Here is a 19253-nt window from a genome sequence, read left to right as displayed (position 1 = left end):
AAGGATCAGGTAAAGATTTATTCCATGCTGAAAGGAAAAGAAAGACACAACGTTTTGGTTGTGGAGCCTTCTTCAGGTGTGAGGAAGATAGGGGAACCAGCAGCTAATAATGTTTTGGGAGAACAGACAGGGTAATTGAGAGGAGCCGAGAAGCAGGTGAGAAGGAGTATCAACACTCTGGAAGAACTGGAAGAGAGGTGTGAAGTCAAAACCTGCAAATGAATAGGGAATACACACATGAGAATTATGATATTAAGGACAATAATGAGAGTGGCTATACAAAAATTAAATGTCCTTTCTTTACATATCTTACAGGAATGTCAGGCGTCTGAAGGTGTTACGAGAGAAGTATCCAACAGCCCTTCATCACAAGCAAGATTGTGAAGGAAATTAACGTTTTCTTTCACTTCACTCATAAAATTACTCTGATCGCTAATACAAAGGTCCAGATGGATTCCTGACTTTAGGTGGGTAGCTAAAGTCAGCATGTGTAGGCTGCAAAGGAACAAGTAATAGGTTTATTCCATGCTGAAAAGAGAAGAAAGAAAACACAATGCTTCGGCCGTGGAGTCTTCTTCAGGTGTGAGGGGCCGCCTTCTTTTTTCAGCATGGAATAAACCTATTACTTGTTCCTTTGATTCCTGACTTTATTACGTTTTGTTTTAACACAAGTAAAGAAACATTTTACAGGAGCAACAAAAGAAAACCTAATTCAAGGACAGTATTCTACCTACACATCAGAATGCCTATGAAACTGACCTTGCACAAACACAGAAGATCTAGACATCTAAGAATACAGACTTCCGCCAGCAACAATCTGCCCACTGCCTTCTTCAAACATTGCTTCAGCTCTGATCTATCAATACTCAAATGAGCAAAACACAAGATACAAACTTAAACGATTCCTCCCTAGCAATCATGTCCCATGTGCACATGCTGACAATGGCAGTACATTCAATTGATTAACAAGTGATAACGAACTCTTCACACTGCCACATTAGTAGCATCTAGTGGCCATTGCAGAGTTAGGTTCACCCAACTAGATCAATGCCACACAAAGATCTTTTTTCTCAGCTACAATACTGCACTCAGTTAGGATTGCCACTAGAAAAATAGACTCCCTTGGGTTAATCATGCATTTCCCATGACCACCATTTCACTTCCAGCAAAATTCACCCATCCATTTTCTAACCATTTCTTCCAATGCAGCTGGAGCCAGATGCTATCTCAGCAAGTAAGGGGCATACAGCAGGTACGGTACACCCTGGACATCCATTCCAGGGCAGACACTCAGTCACACCTAGGGCCAATTTTCCCAGAAGCCACTTAACCCACCAGTGGGACTTTGGACTGTGGGAGTAAACTGGAGCACCCGGAGGAAAACCATGCAAACATGGGGAGAACATACCAACTCTGTGCAGATAGCAACCCCCCAGATCTGAAATTGAAACCAGGGCTCCAGGACTGCAAGGGCAGCAATGCTAACCACTGTGCCACTATGCTGCCCACTTCCAGCAAAATACCTAGAGAAAACTGATTGTATTATAACTTCTTTCAGTGGGAGATTGTAAGCAATCAAGGGTTCCATTGACAACCCTCATACCACAGGACAGAAAACCTATGGTTGCGATTGCTACATGGGTTTTCTTATTCTGCATTCCTCAGACTCCCCTCAAACGCTTGCACCTCCCACCCAGTGGCTGATATAATTGTTGGAACAGTCAGTACAAGAGGCCTTGGGTGTGTCCCTGTATCCACAGTTGTGGTATTGTGCTATTCATATGCACATTACTGCAAGGGTCTACAAGGGCTTAGGGTATCCTATTTCTAATTTGAGTTTCACAGGGGTACTCATGAACATCCCCAGTGGGTCTTCTAAGTGCACGTCAGGTCAGACATCACTGAAGGGTGTTACCCAAAATCCCTGGCGAAATTATGACATGTTCTAACCTATCAAAGCAGAGTGAAGTTTCCGCAGAGAAGAAAATACTCAAGTGTAAGCACAATTAAACTTTTTTACAGTTTTGCAACTCAATATTTGTGTAAAAACAATTTTATTAGGCTACAGTGTATTTTGTACATGGAAAGACAAACTATTTAATATTTGAATAGATAGAAAAAGTTTACCTTATTTAGATCATGAGCCTTAACAATAAGTGATGTCATGCGCGGGATTTCCCAGGAGCCTTTTATTAACAGTGCATCCTCAGATGCTTGTGCACCTTAAGCCCACACCTACATTATGTCACAAAAGGCCAGTCCTGGATGAAGGGCAGTTGTGTCTTCTCTTGGCACGTCTGTCTTCTCTCCTCTGAAATCAGTTCTCCCCCTTATTATATTTATATCGGAAAGAGAATTAGTCATGATTGGGGTGCAGTGGGGAGCAATACGTTCTCTTACTCTAAAAGCTTTGAACAATATATTGTTTGTATATGTTGTAATTATGTTGCTTTTGTTTAGTTTTCAAAATTTAACTAAAAAATGCTACAAATAAAAGGTTGGGGATGGTATGGTCTCTGTACCATTATATTGACTGAGATACAAACTCTATTATTATAGGCACTAGTAAAGGTTTATTCCTTGCTGAAAAGTGAAGAAAAGAAACACAACGTTAATGTTTCGGCTGTGGAGCCTTCTGTGGGAGTGGGCTTCTTCGATACCCGAAGAATGCTCCACAGCAGAAATGTTAACTTTGTGTTTCTTTTCTTCACTTTTCAGCATGGAATAAACCTTTACTTGTTCCTTTGCAGCCTACTGTACACATGATGACGCAACTACCTACTTGAACTACTTCTATTATTATATACATTTAAGTTATTTTATGTGGTTCTAACAACAGAATTTTGGATCATACAAAACATCATGTGCTGTAAATAGTTTTTATTATTTTGGAAGTATTAAGATTTGACCACCTTTCTGTCCCTGGGACACCCAATCACTGCCACTGTGTAACACAGACCGGCTGTTTTTAATCTTTGTCAGTCTGAAACGTGTGGGAAGAATAGAGTAAAAATAACTGCTTGTCTAGGGCAGGTCTGTGTATATTAGGGGAGGATACATTTTACATGCAATAAGTGCTCTCTTAATTATACAGGAAAATGGGCAAACCAGTGATACGTACTTATATTTATATATACATTTGGCTGACACTATTTTATTCCAAAGTGACTTACATTTGCCCCCTTTCATACAGTAGAGTATTTTACTGAAACAATTCAAGTGATGTACCTTGCTCAAGGGTAGAAAAGCAGTGTCTCACTTGGGATCTGAACCCACTGTATTTCAAGTACAAGTTCATATCCAAAGTAAATTAACTACTTCTTACTTCTATTATATAGAAAAGTATATACTATTTCTATTCCTAAATTTTCTTTCTATAAATGTCTGTAACATACTGTATCTATGACAGGGATATTTTCTTTAAGGTGTTTGCTTAGAGTCACAATACTGGGGTATTCATATATTTAGGATTTTTGAATTGGCCTTAAAATGTTTGGTTTTCCCACACTAAAATAGATTACTTTCGTTCTTTAACCATTTTGTTTTAAAACAGAATATTCAACATTCTTCAATTATCCAGAAATAGAGAGGAGAGCCTCCACCAAGAATTTATAAATTTAATCAGAAACATGGCTAAAACTATGCTTTTTAATAATGGTCATTTCATTGTACCTGTTTTCAAAAACCCAGCTGCACAACATTTGTTTCCTTCTTTAATGCACCTGTTGAGGATTTTGTCTGTTTGGTGAATTTTATTGAATATCTGTACACTGTTAATTCTTAAATAGTGAAAAAACAGAATGCTTTCTGGTATTTCTGTTGCTGTGTATAAACAAGTTTTATGTTTGTGACTTTATTGAGTCATGCAGGGTGCGGTGCAGCTCGTAGCTACACTTATCCAAAAAGTTGTTAGCGTGGCAAAAATATAGAAGTTACAGGACATGTAAGCCATTACATTGTAGAGATTGTTATGGTGGATGTGTCACTAAAACAAACATTACTCCTGCCAGCAGCTGTAGTCCACGCTAGATTTCACCTAGTAAATCTAAGTAAATCTGTCTTTAATAGCAATATAGATTTACACTCACCTAATACTGTAAGTGCAGAATATATTTTCAGACCTTTGTTTGATTTTTTATTTTATTTTTAATTTCACACTTCTACCAAAGTGCTTCTTATTTTGATTCAGTTCAGGACATCTTGTGAGTACAGAGTTAAAAAAACAAGACAGAACACAAACAAAAAAGTAGCTTGAATTATGCAGCTATTCTTCCGCGACATCTGCGATAACTGGGTATCTTAATAATGTTTCGTGATCTCAGTTTTAAATACACTTCCATATACTTTTCAGTTTTATCCTCTGGTTCCTCTTGTGTTGCAATTTCTTCAGAAGACCTCTTTGGGGTTGACTTGGTTAATGACTTTGAAGATTTGGAATACTTGAATTTTTGAATATGAAAAAGATTCATTTCTTTTAGTCTGGCGGAGTCAGACATTCCTTTCATCCCAGGAACCTTGATCTCTAGAGGACTGATTACAGAGCAGCACTATAATTTTTGTATCGTGGTGACCAAAATTGTATATAATATGGTAAATAAGTTTGCTTGTATCCACCCATCCACCTGGTCTTGATCAATGGTAAATAAGGGGTTACTAGTTCATTATAGGGTGGAATGGTGGTGCAGTGTTTAGCATTAATGACTCACAGCTCTGGGGCCCTGGGTCCAATTCCCAACCTGAATATCCGTGTGGATTTTGTACAATCTCCCCATTTTCACCTGGGTTTCCACTGGATGCTCAGGTTTCCTCCTTCAGACCAAAGACATACTGGTAAGTTACTTGGCTTCCTGGAAAAATGTGCCTGATGTAACTGTGTGCATGTCTGTGTTTGTGTCTGTATGTGTGGCCTGTGATGGGTCTGCCTAGTGCCTATTGTTGCCGGGGTAGGCCCCGACTCCCCTGTGACCCCAGATTGGATGAAGTGGCTTAGAAAATGGATGGCTGCATTATACAAATTTAACATAATATTGCTTGACTTAAAGTCTGTGTACAACATTCCTTCCTTATGATTGCTTTTTTTAGTGTTGCACTTCTATTTCACATGAAAAGCACATTTCAACACAAACCACTAAGCCTTTTGTATAGGTATCACCTTTGTGCTTGGGGCTTTTCACTTTATATTTCTATTTTATGTTATTGCTATCTTCATGTACTGTACATTGAATGTCATGTATCAAGTGTTGCCCCAGTCTCTACTTTTACTCTAATTTCTTACAGCCTTTGCTATCTAGACAATTAATATACTGTAATTAGGAAGAGCAGTGGTCCTAATATAGACTCCTGTGGTACACCTCTCCATATAACCCGTATGTATACAAAATATATCCATTTAATGGTTATATGATCTACACAGGTTACATTTATGAAATATTAAAATGTTTTATAAACATAATGATACACTGTACTTCAAAGAACTATAACAAAGTACACATTAAAGCAATAAGTAGCTACATAGGTAGTAGAAGTACTTCAGGTGGGTAGCTGCGTCAGCATGCGTAGGCTGCAAAGGAACAAGTAATAGGTTTATTCCATGCTGAAAAGAGAAGAAAGAAAACACAACGTTTCGGCCATGGAGCCTTCTTCAGGTGTGAGAAAGACAGGGCAATAAGCAAAGGTAATGTAGCAGGAGAACAAAAGCCGGGAGAGAGGAGGAGCAGGAGGCAGGAGCAGGGAACAGAGTGGCCAATCCGGTAGTGTGAAGTGGATAGGTGAAGAGAGGTGTAAAATGAAACCTACAATGAACAGAGAGAATTTGTCTGAAAATGAGTCTGTCATTGAGAGAAGAGGAAAGGTGTGATATTTCCTAGGAGTTAGGAAATCCATCTATGAGAACACAGACGGAGAGATTAGTGTGATCATGGCCTTCAGAGGTGAAATATATTACTTAGTAATAGGAATAAACCTATTACTTGTTCCTACATAGGTAGTATTCCACTTTATCTGTGTTAGGGCTTGGATTCAATTATGAAATAAGAGACACTCACACACTCTCACCTGGGGCCAATTGTCCCATTAACCTAGCAGTATGTCTTTGGGTTGTTGGAGGAAACTGAAGGAAACTACGGTAATCACAGGAAGAATGTACAAACTCCATGCAGAGAGGTTTGGAACTGAACCCCAGCACTGAGAGGCAGCAATGATAACCACTGTGCCACCAATGTACTGGTCATATGTAAACTTTTTTTTTTAGCCAGGGGCTACCCTTGCTAGCATATGTAACTGGGCATGCCATTATTACTGTGCTCCCATCACTCTTTGTGAAGAAGAGGTCAGCCACTAGGGTTACTAGTAGACTGCAATCATGGTAGGAACTAAAGCACATTCTTTGTATCTACTTAAACCCAGCCAAGGCCTTTAAAAAATATAGAGAAAATCAGTAGCATTTGCTCTCAACGTATGAGAAAAGTTTTCTAGCATTAAAATATTGTACTGTATTTACCAAAATCCTCTACATTTGCTTGAAGCTCAGCCATACGTCAATCCTCTCAAGAGCTTAGCTACAGTATATACAGTATATCCAGTTGACACTACATACCCTATTAATTTTAATATTAGCCCTACATCAAGTGCAGGGATGAGATTCGCCTCAAAGGCTGTCCCCAGAATGCACTTTGCATGTGATAGAGAGTGACTCGCTCCCAAGCAATATGTGTGAACAACTTCTTACATCTGATCATGACAGGACAAACTGCCATATAAACTCTTAAATATAAATACAAATATAATAATGATTCATATACACTTTGAAATGCAAAGTCCAAAAACCTTGCAGGCCTTGAGGACAGCAGTGGCCACTCCTTACTTAATCTAACAGCTCATTACTCAAAAAAAAGAGAGTTTTATCTGAAACTGTGGATTATGTTTTTTTATAATTGGCCACCTCTTCGCCAAACAATATACTGTATGAAGGAAGAACATTTTTATTTTTCAGGACCATGATCAAAATGGTAACACCAGGGTGGAGGTGTGCCAAGCATGGTCTGTGTAATTTATCGTGTGTGAACTTTTCTATTCACATGTTGTGTACAGTTTTGACAGGGAGTTCAGTGGTTAAATTATGAAGAAAAATCTGACTTATTTAGCTTTGCATGTAAATGCTCTGCTGAAGATGGTGCTATTGAAGGGCTCTTGGAGATGTGTAGAATCAGCTCCATCATTTCAGATAAAAAAGACTTGAGAAGTGAAGAGGATATTAAATAAGTGGCACGAGTTTTTTTTAAATTAATGAACATTGGAAAAAAGAGCACAAGATGCAGGCCTTTAGATTTCCATCATAATGTCAATAATGTCAATTTCCCTGGGAAAAAATGTAATTCAATGACTCTTTTAAAGCTTTCCATTAAAACGTAGTGGAGGAGCTAAACATGATGCTCTTTTACTTCCCAGGAATGCTGTGTACTTGCTTTTTCTTCCATTTTGAGATGTAGACACCAAGACAACAAGCAAGATTGAAATGCATTTATTCACAATGCACAGTTTATCTACAGTATGAGCACAGATACAGTATCAAGCTGTGTTTACTAAACTTTTCTGTATAAGGTCGACACTCATTTTGCGATTAAAGACTTGAGATGGACTATGAAGGATTGGTTTTGTAAAAGCTCCTAATTAAAGTAAATATTATCCATTTTAAATGAATCCAAATGTGAGTGCACACAGAAATGTGTTATCATTTAATTCACAGACTTTGGGATAGGTCATGACAACTAACTATAAATAAATGGAAAAGCTGCATTTTAACATCCAAAAATTAGTAGTTACACATAAGCTTTTAAGCACATAAGCCTTTTAAGGAGGTTTCTGGAATCGTTTAGATGCCTACGTCATACCTCACCTTGGGCAGACTAGACATTTAGACATTTAGATTAAATCTGTCTACAAAGAACAAAAATACATTTACATTTTTCTAAACAATTTTATACAGAAGCTAGTCCAGTAAAGAAAGAACAAGTTATTATAGAAGACTAAACTGCCTACCTATTTAAAGAACACAGGAAGGACCCACTGTGGTAAAAATAAAGAAAATTATTTGTAAGGCAAAAAAAAATCTAGTATACAAAACCTCCTTACCAATAATTTGTTAAATTGATCAACAACATCTAATGTGCAGTAGCCATTATATATACAGTATATATTTTACTTAAAAACACAGAATATAAAATTTCGGATACACATCAAATTGTATAGGATTTAAGACAATAAAGGGTGAAATTCAACAGTTATGAATATTCTTTTAATAGCCAACTTGGGAATCTGTCTGGTAAAGTATCCTGTTAATTTTAATCTTTTAGGCTGGGATTTCTTTTAGCAGTTCTAGTGTTGTGGGTTACTGAATATTGGTTGGTAGAAAATACTTTTGTTCCGAAAAGTCTAAACAATTAAATACCCTTTACTTCCTTTATCATGTAAACATGTAAGCACGATAAAGGTTCATGGTTCAAGCATGGATCTGCCGATGTAACTTAGATTTAATTTATGATTAGAGATAATTTTACTAAGTTCTACACATCAATACTGAAACTAAATTTGGCTAAGTATGACTATCCATGTTGTTCAACCCTGATTTTGTGGTCAAGTGAGAAATCTGGTGGCTGTTTTTGATGCAACTTTTACTCCATGTCCTTCTTTCAACCAGGGAACATTGCTTGGTCGCATTTTGTTATGTCATTGCCCATTGTGGAAATACTATTGCTTTAAACATGTAACCCTGGTATAGGTGTACAACCATGTACTGTATATAGTTTGTATATCCACACCAGGGTTACCAGCCTAGCAATTTTAAAGTAGCTTGCTGTGATTTTCAATACATTTTGCTGCATTTTTTGCTTTTCTTCGCGAAACAAATGCTGCACCTGGAACAATCTTTTCCAATTATTTTGATCATTATTCACTGTACAGAAAAAGTTTTGTATTTTTATTTTGCTGCACTTTATTTAACAATAATCGTATTATTAGTACACTTTTCTGTCTGAATGGCTTGACTTATGGCCTTCTTAACTGAAACCTGCACAGTCATGTCTAGTGTTACTTGGCATTCTTGCTTCTTGGGTAGATGCATGAATAGTTAAAAAAAACGTTAGTTTTATTAACATATTAATTTCCTGGATAAATAGCTGTGACAATGTATTACATCGTGTTTGTGAAATGAATGGTATCAAAGTTATATAAAAATGTTATTAATGTTTGGAGTATTTGCATTGGTTTCCTTACTGATTTGATCTTATTCTTAGTTTTCTGAAGTTACATCTAGTGAAATAGCGACACCAAGCGTTGCTTTGACATGTTACAAATACTGCTTATTATATACAATTAAAATCCCTATGTCTGTAAAATTGTATTGCAGTTTCTCCACTCGTTAATATGGACTTTATTTTTACGTGTCATTGAACTATAGACCCTGTATTCGTGAATAAAGCGATTAGAAAATAAATGCATGGATGAACTACAGGTAAAACCAATCAGAACTCCACTGAAGTTGTGTCATAAATGTCTTTGTGAGGAAATGACAAATGTTTATAGGATAGTATAACTAAGCCTACAAATACATAATTAAAGTGCGGTACTGAAGTGCTGATCATTGACGTGTATCCAAAGCTGTATATTTTTTGTCACGTCTTGGAGGCGGTTGTCATGGAGACACCTTACCAAATGTAGTGCATACGTCACGTCCGGTGCTGAAGTTGGTTCCGGTGGGTCTTTTTGGTTCCTCTTTTAGGTTCTCCGGTACCTGGGTAGTAAAGGAGAAAAATACTTAGAAAAGGGGGGTTCTTTCTTTAGGTACGCAGCAATTAAAATTAAAGGACCGTCTGTCTGAGAGTACTATGGATACTTCAGGGAGTTCGCACAAAAAAGCAAAACTGAGCAACGAGGCGGAGAAGTGGGTGAGTTTTGTGACTGCCGCCGCCTGAGATTCAGACTGGGCAGTAGATGGTCTCACGTTTTTCGTCTTTTTTGGCCAGTGCCGAGCGAGTGTATTAAGAGAGGGGGTTGGTGTGTCTGCAGCTGCAAATGAAAAGGGAATGCCCTTTTTTCCCGGTGTTTTTTGGAGGTGTTTCAGTACCGGTCCAGTCCGCTATAGCCCAATTAGCAAGGCTTGTAGACGAGGTGGAAACACTGAGAAGGTTAACTTCTGACGTGTAATACAGATGAATGCAGGCTAAAGGGAACGAGTCGCCTCAATGTAAAACTTGGAAATTGATTTTGTTAGGAATAAAAATGTATCCCGTTTTTCAAACGACCCCTTTGAGGCAAATCATACCATACCTTTCCTGAGCGACTGTTTTACGTTTAATCCCTTATTTTGATTAAAGCGCAACAGCTTTTCGTGAGTGACGTATCAGTTCAGATTGAAATAAAGCTAATGGTGATAAAACAAGCATAAACACACATTTTTTTTTATCCTTACAGAAACTGATTTTTTTTCCTGTTGTTTTGAGTTGGAACATGAGCATCTAGAACTTGTAATTGAACAGATCGCTGGATCGCAAAATGTTAATATACCAGTAATGATGACGGTATTAAACCAAGTTAACTGCGAGTATGGGTGATTCAAAGAGGGAAGAGTATAATTTCGAATATTCTATTATTCTGCTTCATCTTACACCATACGAATGGATATCATAATTACACCCTAGTAACTAAGAAGGCGTCGAAATTGTCGATACTGGGTCTTGATGGACATTGCAGTTGTATTAATGATTATAACTTACAGTCAGCGCACATATCTTTTATAACAAAAATGCAATCTGTAAGGTATAAACAGAGTGCTTTTTTAAAACGACATTGTGATCAGTATATGCCAATGATAAATCGTTATAAATCCAAAAGGGGTATTTTGAATGTTTTGAATTTTAAAATCCCTTTCACCGCATCCATGACATGAAATCAGTTATCGTACTTATCAGCATATCTCCCTTTCTAATGCTGATACTGCAAGTGGAAATTTCCTTTTACGTGTAGAAGTGACCTTAAAGCTTGATAATTACAAAAGCAGATACACCAATCTGGACGGCTCTTATTTTCTCATGTTTCACTTCCAGGACTGGTAAAGTTAAGGAAGCTTATCATCTGTATTTAAAAGCGCCAATCAGCTTGTCAGTTAATTTCTGCTGAAATTTCAGTCTAGTTATCATAGTTGATCAGCAGTGCCCTTCACCGATCTATGCATGCGTGTATTTTGCATACAAGTCATCAGACTAATCTAGGCCTTCGAGATATATTTCCCGTTATAGAAACCAATAAATCTCACACTATATTTTGTGTAAATCTCACTGTATTTATACTGTATTTTGTTTAATATAGTTCATGTTTCGCACTCTGTTTACTTTAAAACAATATTTTAACATATCTGTGTGCAAATGGGCTTGTAACATCATATTTGAAATATACAGCAGCTACTGTGGGGTTCTATAGAAGCCCAAAAGTGATCAAATTGCTCTGTAACACAATTTTTCTTCTTATTAAGAAATTAATCACCTTATGGATTTTGTAAGTAACTCTTTGGAAGGACAATTGCATTATATTTGACACCTGAATCATTTAGAATCATTTAAATTTGCAGGAAACTGTTTTATAATAGTAAGATATTACATTTAAAAAATTATTTTGGGGTAAAGAAATGAGACATTCTAAATCAACCATAACAGGAAAATGGTTCTTATAGAAGAAATATGAGGATCTTTGACTGTTTTGCTATTATGTTTTGGGAGAATAACTTTAAAGAAATCCTGATAACTTAAAAAATCCTTATTGTATTATTAGACTACGTTGTTCATACTGTTCTTATAAACAGGGCATTTACATTTTTGTGTGTAAGCCCCACTTTAACAAACTTTAAAAAGCTTTGACGTTTTATTTAAGTGTAGGAAAAATGTATTTTTACATCTTCAAAATTAAGCTTACACTTTCAAATTTTTTTATTAAAAAAAAATCAGAACCACTTTTCACCCAGCAAATTTGGAACATCCAGATGTGTGTTTTACCTGTCTTGGCTCTCATCTATGATTCTTGGTCACAGTGATGGGACCCAGGCTCAAACCTGTGATCAAAGAGAGAAATCTGTGGTCGAGTGAAGGACCATACCACTCTGCCACTTAGTAGGCCCCCTGTAACTATTTTAATAAAATGAGCCCAACCCTGGTCCTCAGAGCCATAGTGTCCTCTGTTTTTAGTTTTGGTTGTGCTCTGAATTATTTAATTGGTTCAATCATTTGAATATTTAGGAGCTATGAACAAAGGTCTAGATCTGTGCTGAATGATTTACTTAATGCCTGCAAGATGACAGCCTTTGAGGATCAATAATCTATATTAATCAGCTAAATTAGAAAATAATTAAGATGGCAAAGTGTAAACAGAGGCTGAAAATTACAGCAGAGCATTACATTGTTGTCAAAACTTGTGACCATTATATGTGATGTCTAGTGAGACGAGGAACACAGGGATAGAATAAAAGGTGATGGAAAAGTATTATGATGGAAAGACAAGAAGGAAAATTGAAAAACACTGAAAGCAAACCATAAGTCTGTTTTTAGACTTTCCAAGAACTAGAGAGAGCAGCTAAAAGTAGTAGTTAACTGGATTAAAAGGCGATTTGTGTAGTTGGTGTTAGCTAACATTTCTTTGAAAAAGTGGTGAAATAGAAGAAAAAAGAAGAGCTTCCCAATTGTTTTTAAAAACAGTTGGTGATTAAGCAAAGGTGATAGTGATTGACGTTGCCCTTCTTTAAAGGAATGAAAAAGGGTATATTGAAGGCAAAATTTATTTTTATATGTAGGCTCTTTTTTTCTTATTTGTTTCAAGTTTGTAAAGTTAGTTACTCAAAGTCCTTTCATTACACAAGAACAGTTTGCATTCCAGAGGAGAAAAAAACTTTACCTATGCCTCACAAAAAATGTAGCTACTTTTCAGGGAAAATGCTAATAAATACCAAGTGTGGAAATTCAGAAAGGAGAAGTGTTTTCTTTAATGTCATTTGTTGGGTGAAAATCATTGCGACAAACCAAAACTTTTGCTTTCATTTGAGTATTTTTACATGGTTTTGAACCTAAACTTTGCCTTCTAAACATAGCATATAGGATATACAGTAGTCCCTCTCTGTAACAGAAGACCAAATATTAAATGGTTAGTTGCTAAACCATCCTGAACATGATCATATATTAAGCATGACCTCCAGCACATGGTCAAATATATACGTGAGAGGAATACAGCTTCATTTTCCCCTATGGTTTTGTCCTTCCATTATTCACTGCAAAATAGCACATTGCCCATAGTCACATGTACATAGAAATGCAGGGTGTTTGCAAGGCACTCAAAGCTGAGATAAAATCTGAATGATTTTCTTAAAACAGAATGTAACATAATGTTACTTCCTGTTAGAATAGCATACTAAACATTTGTAGCATTATCAAAATGGTAAATCTTCCATCAGCTTTTATTTTTTTTAAACAACTAATTAAAACTAGGTCACCAGAACTGTATGGAAATGTAAACTGCAATCTGAACAATTAAGATTGTACTTTATATTTGCAGTATGTACGTGATTTAAAAGATAAGCCGGTAGACACCAACCAAAAGTCTTAGGTATAACTTAATGATCCTATATTCTTGCAAATCTTGCATAGTAGTAGTAGAAGAGTACTCTTCATACTTTGCCCATTCAGTACAACTCATTCTTTTAAAATATGTAAATGTAAACATGTTTTACTTACTCTTACTCTTACTCTTCTTAGAATCTGTATCAGAAAGATGTTTTCATATTATATGACTTGAACTGTGGTATTGCCTGCCTCTTTTTCCATCTTCTTGTCTTACTTCACAGCCATAAAAAGTGATCATTTTTATTGAAAGTTTAATCATTCTGATTTTATAAAAAAAATATCCTGATGAAAACAGAATGCATGATCTATTTACCCTGAAAATTTAAACAGATTTAGAAATAGCCAAAATCATACTATTGCCCTCTTTAATTTATGTAAAAATGTAGCGGGCATACTTAGCTGAAGTTAGAATTCATATTTCATTTTGTTAATGGTGCATGGGATGCTTTCATTTTATTTGAGGTATTATGCTGTTTTTTTAATCAAGGTTTTTTGTTACCAGTTCTACTAATACATGTTCTAGTGTGTGTCTAGTGTGCTTTCTGTGAATAAGTGTTTTAATTTGTTTAATTGTTACAGGGGATGCAGAGAGCTACTAATGTGACGTATCAAGCTCACCATGTCAGCAGAAACAAGCGTGGTCAAGTGGTTGGCACCAGAGGAGGGTTCCGTGGCTGTACAGTATGGCTGACAGGTAGCGTCCTGACTTCCACCCATGTCTCAGAACTGTAATATGATTAATAACAGTAGTCGCATTTTAGTCAATGTTTATTTTTCAGTCATTTGTTGATTCAAAATTTAGAATAAATGCATTGTTCCTTTTGTAATGCATGGGAAAGTTGCTCACATTAAATCGGAATTGAAGACTGTATTAACAATTATCAGTCCTGAGACATTACTTTTTAACTACGGTATTGAATGTTATAAATCCAAAGGTTTTTGGAACCTTGAGATTTAACATATCTATTCGGTCAAAAGACAAGTAGTATCTTATCTTGGTAATTGGTGATTAACCTGATGCCTCTGTTTTTTCAAAAATTTTTTACCATATTTTGTGGTTCACGTCCTCCAGCAATTTAGGGCAAAATAAATTGTTGGGCTATTGAAAACAGAGCCCTGAGTAAACCTCTAGGTTGTTTTCAAAAGTGAATTTTCAGTTTGGTTATTTTCTGTGCCACGGAGCACACTAAATGTGTTTGCAGAGTGACCTGAAACCCTCTTAAAGGAGTTGATGTTCTTGAGTTTCACTTGCATCAATACATTCCATTTAAACTTTTCCTAAATTCGTGATGGATTCATACCTGCCCAGTTGCCATGATGGTGTGGTATTCAGCACTGCTGCCTCCTGGCTTCTAGGTCCTGGGTCCTTTGAGTATGGACTTTATCTGTGTGAGTCGAATTTGCTTGAGAGTTTGTTGGCTGCCCTATTTCCTCTCACCTCTCAAAGTTATGCTATTCTAATTTTTCTCTTACTTTGTGGCCATGCAGTGAACCTGTGTCCCGTCCTTGCGGGGAGCAGTCATATGGTTGCAGTCTTACCATCTGCTGTGTCCTTCTGGGATAGCCTCGAGCTTGCCCATTGATAGATCACACCATTCCACAGTGTAATGTTTGCGTGTAACTTCTCTCTTGGTGATGAGAAACCCCCGATCTCCGTTTAAACGTGGTTTCCGAAGGGAGAGTAAAAGCTTTTGACTGAGCCAAAATTCCGGTTAGATTTTGGTACCAACAGCAAAATGTTAATTAACTCCTTCTGTGTCGAAGAAATTGCCTGTAGAATTAAAACAGAAATATCAATTTGTAATTATAGGTTTTTATTATTTTAAATACTTTTTCCAATTTATGAGTAAGAACATTAACATTTTTTCCCATCTGTGAAAGTATGAAAAAATAATTTTAAGCCAAGGCAGGGTGAAAGTGGCCACAGATGTCTGTTGATTTAACGAATCGCAGTGTGTGTTTTTAACGTTTCTTAAACACATTTTTTTCAGCTTGATGTCTTTCTTTGTTGCAGGTCTCTCGGGGGCCGGGAAGACCACGGTGAGCATGGCCATGGAGGAGTATTTGGTGTGTCACGGCATTCCCTGTTACACTCTGGACGGGGACAACATTCGCCAGGGCCTGAACAAGAACCTGGGCTTCAGCCCTGAGGACCGCGAAGAGAATATCCGCCGGATCGCGGAGGTAGCAAGGTTGTTTGCAGACGCTGGTCTCGTGTGCATCGCCAGCTTCATCTCTCCATACAGCAGGGTGAGATTTCAAAAACCTTTAATTAAAGAGTGTGTGCAGGCACAGTCGTTTATCTGCAGAAAGTCCTGCTTTGCACCCCGGCAGCGGACAAAAAAGCAAATCTGCTTTGCACAGTTGAAGGACTGAGTTTGATATGATGACAACTATTCTTTTCCACCTCTGTCAATCCCCCAAACCCCCAGCAGAGAACAATATTTGTTGTGAGCTGTCGATGGATTATTCCATACCGTTTTGTGAGTAGGTTGTTAAAACACTTTAATCTGCACTTCAAGTTTTTGGGTCAGAAATCAGGTCATGTGGGCCTCCAGTATCTTCTACAGCATTCTAAATTCTTGTTTTAGTTGTCCTAACTTTAACTCTTCTCCTTGTTAACTCTTTTTTGCCATTCTTACTGTAAAGCTCTTTGTGAAGCTACTTTTAAAAGGCATTAAATAAAATAATTAACTATTATGAAACAAAGGAGTGGCAACAGCTGCATATTAACCATGAAGATCACAGCCTTGCTAGAATGTCACCTTGATGTTTTTTAAAATAAATTTTTAGTGGCCTGTGGTTCAGTCTTGTGGATGGAACCCTCCTGGTTCTCTCCTCTTGGAGACGGCTGTATGGTCTTCCGTGTAGCTCTTCTCTTCGGGTTTCTTCCTTTCATAGCTTTCCTTACCTCCAGGTCTTCACTAATCTCTGTTCTCCCATCAAATCAGACTCTAATGTATAATGGAAATCATTGGTGTACCCCATTGACTCTGTGTTACGCAGTCACACGGTATCTTCATTTCAGAAATATAATCGCTCCTCCCCAAGCATATGCTCTTCCCAAGAGGCATTCAGACTTTCCAGCTCAGCTGTACTAGCAGGGTCTGCTCGGCCAGGGACGCAGCTCTTTCTTCAGTAATTACCACTTGCATTCCTGCCATAGTAGCAGTTGGCTTGTTGATTTCTCTTTCTGCCTGCTGGTGAGACCACACTCCTGCTTGTTGGTGTGATAGCCCGGGAGTATTCAGCTGTGCTATCTAGACACATTTCTTCTTAGCCAGATACACTACTACCTTGCCACATGAGCTGTCCTACTCCTCCAGGTATTAATACTTCCCATCAGCACTATTCCTTTTTCACTCACCAGGCTCAGACTACCTGACACAGCCCACCTGTCCAGCACTTGATGCCCCTCAGTATAACCTGATATATTTTCTTGAAGTAGCCTTTGTCCTACAAGCCTGTAGTACAGCTCAACCTGTTGCTTCTTGGACCTCCTTCCAGAGCTCTCTCTTTCATTTAATGCTGGGGCCTAGATGCAAGCTGTGAGCTGCTTCCTTCTGATCTTATACACCTTTCCATTAATCCAGTGGCTAGTTGCAATCAGAACAGACCTAATTTTTCCTCTTTAGCATGTGGAATCTCAATCCCACTGGGTGCCAATTACCCGTTTACACCAGGTGTGTCTTTTGACCTGAATTGTCCTCCTTAAGAGGTGCTATTCTTCCAAAACTACCTCACAAAAGCATTTTAAAAGCCATTTTTTGCTAAGCTTTTGCTAATCTTAAGCAGTTATTAATGGTTGGTATTGATTTTAAAAGGAGCAACACAAGAAACAGATTTATATTTTTGCTTTAAATATTTAATGCAGCTCAAGATAACTAAAAATTTTAATTATCCAGCGGCAAGATTCACAGAGAAATTTGTATTAAACATTTGTAGTTTAGAAATGGTTAATTGACCACAACTCCTGAATTCAGATCCAGGCTGTTCCTCATTAAGTTTTAAGTAAAAAATGCTATTACATATAAAGCAATTTAAACTAAATGAGAAAACCTTTCATGAAGTGTGTAATGCTATAGTTTAATTGATTAGATGTTTGAATAATTGTTTTTGCCTAGCACCCTTAAAGTTGGGAAATGCTAATGTAAATCCTTTAAAAATAATATATTCATGAATGTTTAGAAATTGCATTACAAACAAAATCTTATTTCAAGCTGAATATTTCAGGTAAATAGTGATTTAATTATTTTAAAAAAGTATTAATCTGTTGTCTTGATCTCATGTTGAAAATTTAAATGGTGCTTTATCAGTTGTTGCTGTTACCTTCCTAAGAGAGTATGTTACCTATGGTGCAGCTGTGTCATGTTCCTTTCTTCTTTTGTTTCCATCCTGATATGGCCAAATTTCTTCCGGTCAAATTCCGTGTAGACTTTAAAATCCTCATGCTCACCTATAAGGCTCTGCATGGCTTGGCACCTCAGTACCTGTCTGAACTATTATCGCCCTACTCCCTACCTCGCAACCCTCGCTCTTCTAATTCTGCTCTCCTGACTGTCCCCCAAGCCCGTCTACATTTTATGGGTGACAGGGCCTTCTCCTGTTATGCTCCCAAGCTCTGGAACTCTCTCCCCAAGGATATCAGAGAGTCACCTTCTCTAAACTCCTTCAAATCCAGACTCAAAACCCTCTTCTTCAGAAAAGCCTTTACTTAACTGGTTCCATTCTTCACCCCCTCTGCTTTTCTTAGTACCACTATCCACGGTCTCCTCTATATATTGTAATTGTGTTTTATCTTGTGTATTCTTCTTATTTATTGTTGTTGTCATCCTGTAAAGCGCTTTGAGAAGCCACCTTTAAAGGTGCTATATAAAATAAAGTTTATTATTATTATTATTATTATTATTATTATTATAATAATATGTTGTTTTGTTTTTTAGGACCGTATCAATGCCAGAAAGATCCATGAAGCTGCAGGCCTGCCTTTTTTTGAAGTATTTGTGGATGCTCCTCTAGATGTGTGTGAGCAGAGAGATGTGAAGGGACTCTATAAAAGAGCCAGAGCTGGAGAAATCAGAGGTGACTATTTATCTGGGACAGAAGTATTCAGGAGCCAGTTGTTCTACAACATCAAATAAGATTTTTTTATCTTATTGGAGTTGCTTCATAAAAAGTTGTTTTTTATGCAGAAGAGGGATCAGATGCCACTGATCCAATTTTTTCATGCAATACTTGAGCAGCTTGAGTGGTTCAAAGAAACCATCATCTCTCTTGTATTGATTATAGGAAGAGAGTGCTGTAGCACAGCCTTTTAAGTGATAGAAACAGGAAATATTTGATTTAAAAAGGTGGGAACTGCAGTTTAATTTTCATTGAAATAGTAATTTTTCTCTGTTATGTAGGCTATAGCATGTACAAACACCTCTGCTTACTACAAATCATATTGATGCTTTTATTTTCCTGTGTGTGGAGGAGATAATGGCAATATAAAGTTCTCTCAGTTCTAAAAGTAGGATCAGGCTGTCCTGCCTGAAAGCAGAATTGGAATTTAAGATGGGTGTGAATATGAAACAACAGACTATAATTATCTATAAT

General features: G+C 37.1%; 1 protein-coding gene across 2 annotated transcripts in view; it reads left to right on the top strand.

Moving 5' to 3' along the window:
- The first annotated feature begins 408 nt into the window (after window positions 1–408).
- papss1 (3'-phosphoadenosine 5'-phosphosulfate synthase 1) overlaps window positions 409–19253 on the top strand; it is a 46667-nt gene continuing 27822 nt past the window's right edge. Inside the window, exons 1-4 of one of the 2 annotated variants that reach the window (XM_088915137.1) lie at window positions 409–467; window positions 14235–14349; window positions 15670–15905; window positions 18599–18737. In XM_088915137.1, coding sequence (XP_088771263.1) covers window positions 14238–14349; window positions 15670–15905; window positions 18599–18737 — 487 coding nt within the window. In that variant the 5' untranslated portion in view covers window positions 409–467; window positions 14235–14237. Of the gene's footprint in view, window positions 468–9719; window positions 9942–14234; window positions 14350–15669; window positions 15906–18598; window positions 18738–19253 lie in introns of those variants that run through there. The other variant, XM_088915136.1, reaches the window with a different exon arrangement.

Source organism: Atractosteus spatula, chromosome 1, assembly GCF_055471065.1.
Source record: "Atractosteus spatula isolate fAtrSpa1 chromosome 1, fAtrSpa1.hap1, whole genome shotgun sequence".
NCBI lineage: Eukaryota > Metazoa > Chordata > Actinopteri > Semionotiformes > Lepisosteidae > Atractosteus > Atractosteus spatula.
The sequence above is the reverse complement of the archived record's forward strand: the minus strand, read 5'-3'. Positions and strand labels throughout refer to the sequence as shown.